This window comes from Leucopleurus acutus, assembly GCF_964270905.1.
Source record: "Leucopleurus acutus genome assembly, chromosome: 14".
Lineage (NCBI taxonomy): Eukaryota > Metazoa > Chordata > Mammalia > Artiodactyla > Delphinidae > Leucopleurus > Leucopleurus acutus.
In genome coordinates, this window is record NC_139156.1 from 46,534,760 (window position 1) to 46,548,663 (window position 13,904).

The following is a 13,904-nucleotide window of genomic DNA, read 5'->3' on the forward strand; positions in this document are numbered from 1 at the left end:
CGTGCTTGTGTTCAAGTAACCCTTATTGTACTTAATAATGGCCTCAAAGTGCAAGAGTAGTGATGCTGGCGATTTGGAGAGTCCAGGATATTGCGACTGGCTTACTTCACTCATCATCATGTCCTCAAGGTTCATCCCTATCATGGCATATGTCAGAATTTCCTTCCTTTTTAAGGCTGAATAATAGTCCGTAGTATGTATAGATCAGTTGTTTATCCATTCGTCCATCGATGGACATTTGGGTTATCTCCACCTTTGGGCTACTGTGAATGATGCTGCTACGAATTTGAGTGTACAAGTATCTGTTTGAGACCATGCTTTCAAAGGATGCGTTTTTTTAAGAGGCTGATCGCCACTGCTCAGGACAGGGCTTCACACAGACGGAGTGCCCTGTAAGTGCTGACTTATTGCCGTTTATCCATTCCCTAGAGCAGTGAGTCCCCTGCTATTGAGACGAAGATGCCTTTGGAAGTCAAGGATCTCTTTGAGAGACATTTAGAAATTGTGATATGTTCCATCAACGATCACCAAGGATATAATTGAGTACTAACTTAGATATCTAATTTGTAGTTAAGAACGTTCTGTTTATTTACCTTAACAGTTGGGGGAGGGGGGGAAGTGTCTTGAGTGAGAATTGGAGAAAAGCTCCCATCTTCGTTTTTTATGGTGGAACCTTCTAACAGTCATGCTTGCTGAGCATAGTTTGATGTCTGTACCTAATTTGGATCCTCTCAGGAACACCATGTGACCGATGAGGACGGACAGACTCAGGGGCCTGGTGAAGGTCTCAGGCCTGTGGCATGCTCCCCATAGGCCAGCACCCTCGTTCAGCAGAGTTTCCATCCCAGGACCTGTTGGTCTGAATCCATCCATGTAACTAGTTCAGCTGGGGCCACTCTTATTTCTGTTCTTTGAGAGGAACCTTAAAGGCACGCGGTCCAACAGGCTGGGGGAGGGGCAGGACATGACAGAAGGAGGGTCAGGACACATCTGAGCCGTGGGGGGCTGGAGTGTAGAAGGGTTAGGCACTGGGTGACTTTTTTTTTTTTTATTTTCTGGCCGCACCACACAGCATGCAGAGCTTCCCCGACCGGGGATCAAACCTGTGTCCCCTGCAGGGGGAGCGTGGAGTCCTAACCACTGGACCACCAGGGAAGTCCAACATTCTTAAAATTCTTGAGACTTGAAGCATTTTCCAGCCACTTTCTTGCTGTTTCGTTTCTGAACCTCTCCAAGTCTCAGTTTTCTCATCTGTGAAATGGAGATGGTTCGTCCTGAGATGGTTACGAGGCTTAAAGAAGCCAGGACAGGAAAGGGCTAGCAGCCTCCCAGAGCATGCTAAGCGCTCAGTGAATGGGGGACAGTGCTAGCCTCCTGCCCGGCCCACCATTCTGTCCCTTCCCTTCAGATGGCCTCGAGTCTTCACCTGCAATGTTCTGACACTAAGGGCGTCCTTGAGGCCCTTTTGTGAGGATGAGACAAAATTGCACAGAAAGCGTCCACGCAGAGACCAGTACACAGTAGGCGCTGAGTCGACGGTGACGGTGCTCCCTGGGCCGGCGGTGATTCTGGGTGACGGAGGCTTTCCTGTGCTTTCCTCAGCTTTCCTCGTGCTCCATGTGTCTTAACAGCTACCTTGGGCCTCTGGCGGGGGCTGCGGATGGGAGTCCCCCAGCGGCCTCTGCTCAAGCGATACTAATTGTGCCAGGGAGAACGGCTCACTAGAGTGGAAAATAGTCCTCATATATCTAGCTGCAGACGATAATGACCTTTTAAATAACAGAAGCAATTTTATTTCAATACCTCAATTACTCTGAACTCTCAAATGTCAAAGTGCTCAGCACTTTCAAAATAGCTTAATATAGACATTTATAGCACTTAGACACAGCTAGTTTCTTATCTAACCTAATTATGTGTTGTACAGGAAATGGCCAAGCTCACCATCTCTGTTATTTTTCACAGCGATCCCCGTGCAGGGCCCTGGGCTCGGCCTGGAGTCTGGCAGCTGGAATTTCTCCCCGGCCGAGGATGCATGTTCTGGAGCAGACAGGACTGGTCCCTGCCGGGGGCCTGGCCTCAGCCACGTGCGGGGAGGAGGCTTGACGTGGGCCTCCCAGTTGGTTAATGGGCACAGCCCTGTGCCTAGACTCCAAGGCACAGTTGCCAGGAATGTGAGATGCCGGGGCCACTGAGAGCGGGGGGCAGGCACTCTGCCTTGTAGGTCAAAGGCAGGAGGTACCTTCCCAGGATGTGGGTGGTGTGAGGCCAGCATCACCTGCCCACACCTGGCCAGACTGGTACCTTCTGTGGCCATTTTTTTAGAGGCTTCCCTCCACTCTCCAGGGCAGAGGCAGCCTGAAAGCCCCTGGCCCCAGGGTGACAGGCTCCTATGACCGTCCCTTCATCTCCACTCTGACCCTGTCCCTGACACTCTCCATCACTGTGCCCCAGATCACAGTCACCTCCCTGCTGTTTCTCAGAGCAGCACGCTGCTTCTTCAGGGATGCGCCCGTGCTCATCCGTGTGCTGGAATGTCCTCCCCCCACCGTCTCCCACTGACACCCAGTGCTCACTCCCCTGCTGCTGCAGCTCTCAGGTGTCATCTTATTGGGGACGCTGTCTTGGTCACCCTGGTTCGTATTTCTCTTCCCATGCTCCCTGGCCCCTTCCTCACTCGGTGGTTGCTGTCGGTTTTTTTTCTCCTTAGAGAGGTGCCTTACTTAACTGGTAGTTTTCTTACATGCCTATTGTTTGTGTCCCAAAGTAGAAGGCAAGCTCCTCGCAGGCTGGGGGTTTTAGGAGTCACTGCTCCATCTCAGTGTGCCTTGATAGCACCAGACACACAGTAATGGATTCAAGACAAGTGTCCAGTATATAGTGAATGAGTGAGTGGATGGAAAGCCAGGGGAGCAGGCCAGCTCCAGGCTGGACGGTCCATGGAGAGAGCAACCCATGGCTCTAGGCTGGTTGACAAGCAGGCTCTGAGGCCATGCCAGGAAATTGGCTCAGGGAACGCATTCATTGTACATGAAGCCTTTTATCACAACTTTTTTTTAATCGAAGTATGGCTGATTTACAATGTTGTATTAATTACTGCTGCACATTATGCATTTTAACCCTCCGCCAGGATGGGGTGTTGTGGACATTTTACACATTTGGAAACTGAGGCTCAGAGAGTTGTGCAATGTTCCTCGAGTTCCTCAGCTGGGCTTGGGCAGGCCTGGGCTATGGGCCCCAGTCTGTCTTACTCCAAAGCCACACCTTGACCAGGGCTCAGTGTCCCCGGCTGATGGCAGCTGCACTGAGCCCGCCAATCTTGGGAAGGTCCAGCTGTGTTTAGCAGTTGACCAGACCTCCTGCCCCCTGGCCAGGCCCTGTCCCGAGAGGGGCCCCGTGCAAGTGGCCAGTCGGCAGCCCCTGCTCCCATCATACGGCCCACTCTTTCTCTTTGTATCTCTCATTCCCTTTTAGCTTCTGTTTTCCCATCTCCAACCCTTGCTCTTTTAGCTCGAGGCCAAGCGTCTGCTGGTGCCCAGGCGGAGGTGGTTCTCCTGCCCGAGCTCAGCTCCTGCCCTCCCAGCTGCAGTGGTGCTCAGTGCTCCGTTTATCATGCCCTTGGCAAGACACTGAGAAAACACGTTTGCAGAACTTTTGAGAGCTCCTTTCCATTCATCATTCATTCATTCATCCATTCACTCATTCATTCATTCATTCCCATATTTATGGAGCGTCCATGTGGGAGCAGCCCTCCTGGCCCCGTGGGCAGTATAGAGACAAATAAATAGGACATTATCTCTGACCTTGAGGACCTCACAGATGCTTGGAGGTTGGCTGGAAAATTTCAATCCAGAGCATTGGGCTGGGATAGAGGCAGCATGGAGTAAAAGGGACAAGGGAAGAGTACAGCTGTGGGTCGCTTGGTGCGTTGAGTCCCTGCTCCCCTGCAGCAGGGCCTGGGCTTTGCACTGGCGCTCAGAGGAAGCAGTCAGGGGCCCCTGTCTTGGTGATAGGACTGCCCAGGGGGAGGCAGACAGCAAATAGAAAAGTGCTTCCCAGGCGGCCTGTGTGAGGGCAGCGAGAGCACAGGAGAGAGACAGCCGTGATGTGTCCTGGAAGGACAGGGGAGGGACAGGGTGGCCACATCCTAGAGCCAAGGAAAGGAGGCTGGGGAGAGCTGGCAGGACTCAGTGCGGTTAGAGGTTCCCCGACAAGCCTCTTCTGCAGTGGGGGGTAGGAGGATGGGTGTGCGTGTGTGTGAGATAGACTCATTCCCACAGAGGATGCTTCAGCTGGGATGGGGCACTCAGCTTCCTAAGCCTCAGTTTCCCTAAGTGTGAGATGTGAGGATTACATGCAGACAGGATCTGGATCCTTTACCCTTCAGCTCCCAGGTCCCTGGAGGATGTCCCTCACCGCTCTGCCCCCTGAGTCCCCTGATGTCCCATCTCACAGGACGGCACTCCTCCACAGCCTTCGTCAGCAGCTGTGATCTTCTCAATTTTGTCCTTGTCTGTCTCCCTGAGTGGACTGTAAACTCCCTGAGGGTGGGGACCTTATCCGTCTCGTTCAACATCGTACCCTGGCACTGAGGAGCGTAGGAGCTTGATAAATAATTATGAATAAATACGGAATGAATTGGAGAGTGCCTGGCAGAGGGTGTCACCCAGTGAATTGTTTGGAAATTCTTACAAACCGCTGAGTGCCTCCAAGGCGCTGGGCTCTGTGGGACAGTGTGGGGGTGCTCTTTTTCCCTGCGTGCAGTGAGACGGGGTGTCTGTACATTTCCCGCTCCGTGAATCTGCCCCCAAGTGCTGGCCCAGTGGTGGTAAAGTAAAACAGGTTCTGGGGCCAGTCTAATAATGTGACTGCCAGAAGCAGCCTGCAGAAGCAAAGCAATAGGAAGAGGAAGGGTCTGTTGCAAACTGGAAATGCTAAACCAGACTCTTCAAGGCGTTTGAACCCAAAATAACGATTAGCACTGCATGGCTCAAACTGAAGGCACCTGCAGACTCTACCTGGTCCCCCAAACCAACAGTTTGTAACCTTGCTATGGTCTCAAAACTTCAGAGGTCACCAGTATAGAGACTGGGAGTCTGGGTGCCCTCTTCCCTAGGCTGCTGGGGGTATCACGATTGGCTGCCCTGAGGACTAAAGGGGCCAGATGCACAACTGGCCAATGCCCCGGTCATTGCAGACTCCTGAAGAACCATGGCCCCTCACACTGGTGAGGGCGATGCTCACGCTTGTACCATGGGACCCCAAGATCCCCAGGCTTCTTCAGCCTGTTGTTCAAGAGGAGTGGGAATGCCCCACTTTCATGGGCTGTGCTCCCCATTGCACAGTGGCAGGTCATCCACATGGGACCCCTCAGTTATTTTAAGAAGTTGCCCGGGGAGCGTCTCGTGCCCTCAAGGTCTGATCCCCATGGACTCCGCCGCTGCAGCTTCTCTGTGAGGGTCGCTTCCAGCCCCGTGAGGCCCCCACCACTGGCCCTGCCGCTTGCACCCCACACTTGTGCCTCTCAGCTTCGCTGAGCACCAGTCACACTGGGGGCAGGGACCACTTCCAGGTCATTGCGCAGGGGTGTTTCTCTAATGATGCGCTCCTGGCAAATGGCGGTGAAGGGTCTTGCTCAAGGGCTGTGTCTGTATTAACCAGTTTAGGGGCAGAGATCTCAGCCAGGGCAACACAGTATTCCCTGAGCTTTCAGAGATTTGGAGGAAGGAGACAATTGGGAGAATCCTTCTACTTACTAAGAAGCTATGAAGGTGCTGCAGGCAGCAGCCCGCAAGAGGGCAATGGAAGCAACACACACACACACACACACACACACACACACACACACACACACACACACACACACACACACACACACACACACACACACCCCGTCCAATCGGGGCATGTGATGTGTACCCAAGAACTCACTGAAGCAAAACTGATTTTGGTTAGAGAGATTTGATTTTATGCTGAACAAATTTCATCAGGATTTTCATATGAAGAATCTTTTCCTGCCCAAATGTGCCCTTCTTGGCTGCATGATAACGTGCTCAAATCCAATCTCCAGGTCCTCTGTAGGTCCCAGGACCGGGTTCTCATGACTTGGCTTCTGGCTGCTGGCTGGGCTTGGGGGAGGCAGTTCCTGTCACAAGTGGCTTCCAGAGCCCTGGGCTGCTCTCCTTGGAGGCCAGGGCACAGAAGAATGAGAGCAGAGGGCCGGCATGGGGCAGGAGGCTCTATCCCCCAGAAGTGAGGGCCAGAGGGACCCAGAGGCCCTGGAAACTTGGTTGGTGGCGCGAAGAACGAGCCGCATGTGAGCCCTCCACCTGCTTCCACTGTTGAATTTCAGTCTGCTCAGGAGAAGGGATTCACCCATCACACACCGAGTACCAGCAGGTTGTGTTGGGCCCTCGGGCAGGGCACCATCCTTCCCGGCCTCTAAGGGGTCCAGGGAGCAGGGTGGCCAGACTTAACAAATACAAATACAAGACTCCCAGTTACATGTGAACTTCCAATAAACAACGAATACTTTTTTCTTGCAAGTATGTCCAGGTGAGCCCAGGCCTGTCGAGATGGTGAGGTGGGCACGTCCTAAGCCTTCCCAGGGGCCACAGTATGTAGAACCATCGCCTTGAGGGTGGACTCGGGTGCACATCCTGATCTGGTGCTTTCACAGCCGCACTGGAAAGCCCTGCTTTCCTCTCTGCAATTAGAGGGATGTCGGTTGCACTGGGTCCTCTTCCCTGCCTCTCAGAGGATGTGGAGTGTTGCCATGATGAACGGCTCGGAGAGCAGCTTTTATTGGGGATGGTGACAGAGTTGAGACTTTCCCAGGGCGGGAGCAGTGGCTACAGCATTGCTTGTGGAGGTGGGCTGGGGGCTGGTCTCACAGTTATTAAGAAGTTGTCACGGGAGTTATTAGGAAGTTGTCACAGTTATTAAGAAGTTATTAAGAAGGCTCAGCTGGGTGAGAGCTGGGCACGGCTGCTGTCTCAGGCTGAGCTGGTGAATGTGAGTAGAATACGGGAGTCCCTGACCCCAGAGGCCACTCCCAAGCCACCTGTTCTTGGTGGGTGGGTAGCAGAGGGCAAACACCTCCATCCTCACCCTGTCCTGTCTCTGTCTACTCCAGAATGTCTCCTCCAAGTGGGGACTCTGCAGCCCACATCAGCGTCATCCAAGCGATTAGTTTTTTAACATGAAGACTGTGGCTTCTGCTCTAACTGAGCCCCAGAGCCTGAGAGTCGGACTTGCCTCCCAGGATGTTCCCGAAGAAATGCCATTCCTGTGTGAGCACCTGGCTTCAGCCTGCTAAACCTCTGGGAGTGAGAGCAAACGTGCTTCCTGTCATGTTTTCTCTGTCCTCTGCCCAGCCTGGGCAGGGGACTCCCTGGGGAAGGGCAGAATGGCTCTCTGTCCCCAGGGCCCTGGCACAAGGCCTGGCTCAGTAAGAAAAGATACTGGTAAGTGAATGAACAAGTGATGTGTTGAAAGATTACATCATGTCGGGGACTGGCGGCCTGTCGTTTGCTTCATCCCTCCATCAAATAAACAGGTAGGATTTCAATCTCACGACAAGCCATTGTGTAGACACTGGAATCTGATTTTCCAGATACAGAAACTGAGGCTGAAGTTGGCAGGAAGTGGGGACGCTGGGAACGGGGCTCAGGCTGCCTGGCGCCCGGGCGCAGCTCTCATCTGTGACCTTCACTGTGCGTGCCCGTCCTCAGATTCTGGTCTCCAGATACGGAGCGGTCGCTGCACAGCTTGGCACAGCTCCTGCTCTGGGGGCCCCTTGTCCCTGCTGGATTTGGGGTGCTGGCAGGCCTGCATCTGCGTGGCCCTCGCACTTCAGCCCAGTTGGCCGGTGTGCCTGGCCTCTGCCCTGCCTGCCCCTCTGTTGGGGGCCCTGGTGCCCAGCCCGCTGTCCCTCCCCACTCCTCGGGCCTCTGTCCTGGAACTTCCCTCCATCACTGACAACCGTCAGGGACCCCAGGCTGGCTGACTTCTGGAATACTGAGGCCAGCAGGAGTCTCCTATCACCCAGGTTGCCGAGGACCTTCGCACCCTGGACTCCCGCTGTGCCTGGGGCTTCTCTCCCTGCCCCACATCCCAGGCCCACTCTGTTTGTTACCCCAGCAGACTCTGCTTCTGACCCCGCTGGAGCCCACGGGGCGCCAGGTCTGCAGCGAGGGTCGGGGTGTCCCTGCTCCCCGCTGGATCTGCACGCCCAGCTTCCCTCCTCTAGGTAACAGGGAGCTGGTCTTGGAACATAGGCTCTCAGTTCAGTGCCACTAGGAAGGAGATGCCACCAGGTAGTCCCCCGAACCTTCCCTGACACAGCGCCCTGACGGTGACCCTGCCTCCCCGGCTCCTTCTCTGCCGCCTCCTCGGGGTTCGTTCTGCCTGCAGCCTCTCCTGCTCCCATGGATCTCCACGGCTGCCAGCTCTGTGGAGGGCATCGACCTTTTCACCCCAGGATGCTGGCATCCTCCCCAGCCACATCCCGGATCCTCGCTCCCTGTTGCTTCACCCCGCCCGTGAAGGGGCCACTGCCTGGACCTGCCGTCACTCAGAGCTGTTTTTCTCACTCCCAGAACCACCAACTCTGAAACGCCCGCCACCACGGCTCAGTCACTCATCTACACATGCGCGGACGGAAGCAGCGCTTGCGGAGCGCCCCCGTGAGCTGGGCACTGGGATGCAGCTCTCGGGGTGGGGGTGGGGGTGCGTCTCTGCCTCCTCACTCCCGCTCGCCCTGCCCCAGCCCCTGCCTGCAGCCTCACAGCCCCGGAGCGGCAGCCGCCCCTCCCTCCAGCCTCCACCTTGCCTTCTATCTTCACCTGCTCGTTCTTTCTGCCACCAGTCCGACGCACCCTGTCCCTTCGCCCACGCTGTCCCCTGTCCCTATAAAATGCTGCTCTCCACCTCCACAAGGCCAAGACCCACCTGCCCTTCCAAGTCTTGCTCCAGGGCCACTTCCTCCAGCCCGTGTCATGGGCTGAACTGCATCTTCCCCCAAATTCAAGTCCTCATCCCCAGGCCCTCAGAATTAGCCATATGTGGAGATAACATCTTTAAAGTGGTAATCAAGGTAAAATGAGGCCATATAGATAAGCCATAATCCAATATGACTTATGTTCTTTGAAGAAGAGGAAATTTGGACATAAACAGGTACAAAGGGAAAACCACGTGAAGACACAGGGAGAAGGCAACTATCTGTGAGCCAAGGAGGGAGGACTCAGAGTAAACCAACTCTGCAGACACGTTCCTCTCAGACTTCTGGCCTCCGGAACTGTGAGAAAACTTCTGTTGTGTAAACTGCCCCTCCCACCCCCCCCAACCCCCCAACACCCACCCCCCTCCCCGGCCTGTGGTACTTTGTTACAGCCGCCCTAGCTAATGACTACAGCCAGAATGACGTTCCCTAGGGCGCGTGAGGTCTCCCTTCCACTTCAGGTCACATTTGTTTGCACAAACATCTTAGCTCCAAGACCCCAGCAAGATCTCCATCCCCCACCCCCATTTTTCCTGTGATTTGGGGAACCAAAAGGCGGTGCTCAGGAAATGTTGAACGAATGAGCCCAAGAGAGCCTTTGGGCCAGCAGGCCTTTCCGCTCTGGGCGAACGCCGTGAGCTGCGTCCTGCAACATGACAGCAGGCTCCTGATATTTATGACCCGGCTTGTTGGCCTTCCCGGGGAGGGCTGCACTCTGCTCTTCAATTTATGGTCCTCTGCTGCAGCCCCAGACTGACTAGGGGATTGCAAATGGGCTGTCTGCTAACAGCACATGCAGACAATGCAGGAGGTGACATGACCCTTGGCCCCAGGGTCAGACACCTGCCCTTCTCACCCAGGGAGGAGTGCTCAGGACTTGAGACAAGTCTCCTCCTCCTCCTTTCCCTTTGCAAAGACCTCAGAGTTGACAGACAGATTACTATCTCCTAACTATCTCTCACTCACTCACGATTTTTGACATAGTTCATACCACCTCTACTTTTTTTTTTTTTTGAAGAAGATGATGTTGGGGGTAGGAGTTTATTAATTTTTATTTTATTTTTGCTGTGTTGGGTCTTCGTTTCTGTGCCAGGGCTTTCTCTAGTTGTGGCAAACGGGGTCCACTCTTCATTGCGGTGCGTGGGCCTCTCACTATCGCGGCCTCTCTTGTTGCAGAGCACAGGCTCCAGACGCGCAGGTTCAGTAGTTGTGGCTCATGGGCCCAGTTGCTCCGTGGCATGTGGGATCCTCCCAGACCAGGGCTCGAACCCGTGTCCCCTGCACCAGCAGGCAGATTCTCAACCACTGCGCCACCATGGAAGCCCCCGCCTCTACTTTCTTAATATTTATCTTTACGTTGACTCACTACCCCCCTGGAGACCAGAGGACCTGGGCCACAAGACACTGAGTCCATTTATTTGCCATCCCCAGGCCTGAGCTAAATTGGGATGGGCCACCCAACAGGGCCTCTGCAGGGCTTGGAGAAATATGGGAAAGATTGATATTCTCTAGAAGGAAAGGCTCAGGAAGGGAGTTAAAGCTAAGGAGTGTTGCCACCCCAAATCTCTGTACGCCCACCTTAGCTGGATTTCATTGAAGAGGCAGGTGAATTTCCTTTCGAGGCTTCCAGAAGGCTGGGGGTGAGGAGAAGACGTGAGAATGAGGGTGATGCCTTCAGTATCCAATGCCTGAACCTTAAGGTACTGGAATTCCTCAGAGGGGCTAACTAGCCGCTGCCATGTACTTTCAGATGGAGAACCAAAGTCCCATGGCAGTCCAGATTCTCGCAAGATGAGCTGCAACTCAAAACCAGCACGTGGACTGGGGCCCTTGACCTTGTACGGACAGGTCCCTGGAAAAACCTGCCAAGACCGAGCCCAGCTGGGACCCACCACCTGCTTGTGGGGTGCAGAGTGGGAACAGGCACCCCAGGCAGGGTGTGTCCTCCCAGCTGACTGGCCTACGCCTGCGGTGGGCAGCCATTGTGTCCGTGGCCTGAGCCCAGCCACGGCCGCTGGGCCTCGAGTGCGGGCCCCTGCTCCCGACGCTAAGGTCCCCCCGCACAGCAAGCAAGACCACGGGAGGAGCCAGATTCCACCGGGGGAGCTGGAGGGGCGGAGAGACACTCTGAAAGGGGGCTGTGCGTCCCTGAGGCCTTTCTAAGTGTGGAGCTACAAATATCTCAGTGGGAAAGGGTGGAAATTTTAAACTCAAGAGCCCTCTTGTGTTTGGAAAATAGTTGTTTTAGTAAAATAACAACAATACAGTCTTTCCCATTAGTTTCCAGTAAGCGGCCCAGTGTTTTTCCAGTGCAGTAAGCCCTATGAAAAGTGAGTCACGTGTGATTTCGTGCGCCGGTTAGCACCCTCGCGCCACGCTTTCCAGTGCTCTGCTCACGGGCCCCGACGGGCGCGTGTATCTGTTTTGTAGAAGTGCATCCCTGTGCAATCCAAGGCCAAAGTTCAGGGTGTGTAGCTCTAGCGGCCAGCGGCCACATCCTTGGGGACCTTTCGGAAGGGAGGCTGGGGGTTTCCTTGGCACCGCTGGCACTGAGTCTGCGCCTTCTGCTTCGTGTTGCTGCCCCTCAGGGCACACGGCTGCCATGCCAGCGCCTCCACCAGCTCTCGCCTCCTAACCCTCTGCGGACCAGCAGAATATTCTCCCCCTCTCATCGCCGACCAGGAGTTTGGTCTGGTTTCTTGGGAAGAGAAAGAACAGACAAGCACGTTAGAGCAAGCCTGTGCAGCCTGCGCGCACGGCATTACAACGTGGGGCTTCAGTCCAGGACCCCAGGAGCCTGTACCTGGCCTCCACCCGAAGCGGGGGGAGCTGACCCACCGGAGAGTCTTTTGAACCGGGGACAACTTTGAACTAGGAGGCCTGTGGCTCCCAGAGCACTGAGGGGACGCTCCCGGAGAGCAGGGCTCCAGGGAGGAGGGCGAGGCCCTGAACTTCTCCCTCGAGCTGATACGCGGTCAGGCTGGTGGGTAGAAGGAAGGACAAGTTCTCCAGCAAAGAATTAGGGCTCAGGGCCTTCTGTCCCTACCCACAGACCCCAGCCTGAGCCACCCCGCCTCAGCCCGGCATTCCCACCACCACGGACCCCAAATGGCCCCCTCCAGGGCAGGGAGGGAAGGACAGTGGCCCCTGAAGGTCTGGCCCCCCGAGACCACACTCCTAGTGAGTAGAACTGGCTAATGACAGTAAGCACCGCCACTGGGTAATTGTGAAAAATAAAACAATGTAGCCAAACGTCGTATCTGACACTTGTCTATTCCACATTGGCTTAGAGCCCTTGAAAGGCAATTTCTGTAATGTAGGATAATCATTATACCAAATGTTAACAGTTGGCAGTGGACCTCGGGGAAAAAGTCCCTCTTTAGGATAAAATCACAAAACAATATACTTTTACCTCCTGGATTTCTTTATGAATTCATAGATATTCAAGAGAGTGAGAGAGAGGAAGAGCAAGAATGTGTGTGTCAAAAACCATTTCCTAGGGCCCTACGCGGCCGCCTCGCCTGTATGCTGTATATGCTGGGCCCCTCTGGGTTCCTGGGTCCCTGTAGCAAGGCCACCTCCCAGGGCCAGGGAGGCCTGAGCAGAACAGCCAGGGCTTTCCTGGGGTGGCACAGCGCCCTCTGCTGGAGGCCGGGAGCAGCCAGCCCATCGTTACCTGGACACAGCCAGAGCTGTCACCGCAGAGCTGGCCTTGCTGGGCTTCCCTGTCAAGGCAACGCTGACATCCAGCTCTCTGCAGAGGGCAAGATTCTTCTCCCACCTGTGACCTGTGAGGAGTGTGCGAGGGGAGTTAGAAAACCCAAGCGTTTTCACACACGTGCATGTGTACGTCTACACGCAGGGCCACAAACACATACACATATATTTATATTTGTGGTCAGCAACTTGTTAAATTGAGGGGGAAAATATATTTAATCTTGGTCTGTGCTGTTGCAAAAAGGGCCGTCCCAATTTAATTTGCAGGCTGTGATAGTTACATGTGCTGACGTGCTGCGGTATCCATTGTGTACCAAATTGGATTTGTGTATTATTGCTTTCTAAATTGCATGCCTAGTTCAGCAAAATTGTTCATCAGTGTTTACTGGCTTTATGCTTAATAAGATGCCCCACAATACCTTGCTGCCAGGAATGTAATGCAGCCCATAATTGCTTAGTAAAAATAAATTACATAAAGTCGGCATTATCAACTTATCTAAATCCTCTCACGCCACAACCGATAATTAAATGCAGAGAACGTTTTTTCAAAAAATATAACTCAATGATTGTTACTTCAGTCATTTTAATGACTGTATTTGGGGACAGACAGTAATTGCTTCTTGGAGGGTGAGGTGGAGAGACGTCAGCTGGGTCTGTCTCTGCAAAGTCACTTGGTCGGAGTCAGGGCAGGAGTGGTGCAGCTGCCCCAGCTGTCCCAGGGTGGCAGGCAGCTCTGTGCATTTTGTGTTTGTGCAAAAATCCAAAAACCAAGCTTTTCCCAAGCATTTTTTATGTACCAGATTGAGCCCAAATCTATGGAGCGATTCCCAAAATAAATTGGACTCAACTGGGCTGGTCCTTGCTGCAAATGACAAATAAATGAATTCCAGGCAGAAATCAGATTACATCTGCACACAAATGCAGTAACCTTAATATCCTCAATACCCTCAAAGAACTCCTTTCTTGCCCCTTAAGGTATTTGAGGAATGCAGTAATAGACACACCAAGAGACGTGCAAACATCTGTGTGTCAGGCCCAGTACTGGTCCCCTTCCAACAAGACAGTTATAAGCAATATTATGAGAACAAGCAGCCCTCCGGTGGCTCAGGCCTGTAAACCTGCACATGGATTTGCTAACTCTAAGCGGTGGCCCAGCCTGAGTTTTATGAATATGTCTGTGCCCTTGTGT

General features: G+C 53.9%; 1 protein-coding gene across 1 annotated transcript in view; it reads right to left on the reverse strand.

Moving 5' to 3' along the window:
* Positions 1-11,283: 11,283 nt before the first annotated feature.
* The window catches only part of WDFY4 (WDFY family member 4), a 275,363-nt gene continuing 272,742 nt past the window's right edge, over positions 11,284-13,904 (reverse strand). The window contains exons 61-62 of the mRNA XM_082854480.1: positions 12,675-12,786; positions 11,284-11,696 (exon numbers count right to left, since the gene is read on the reverse strand). Coding sequence (XP_082710606.1) covers positions 11,630-11,696; positions 12,675-12,786 — 179 coding nt within the window. The 3' untranslated portion in view covers positions 11,284-11,629. The remainder of the gene's footprint in view (positions 11,697-12,674; positions 12,787-13,904) is intronic.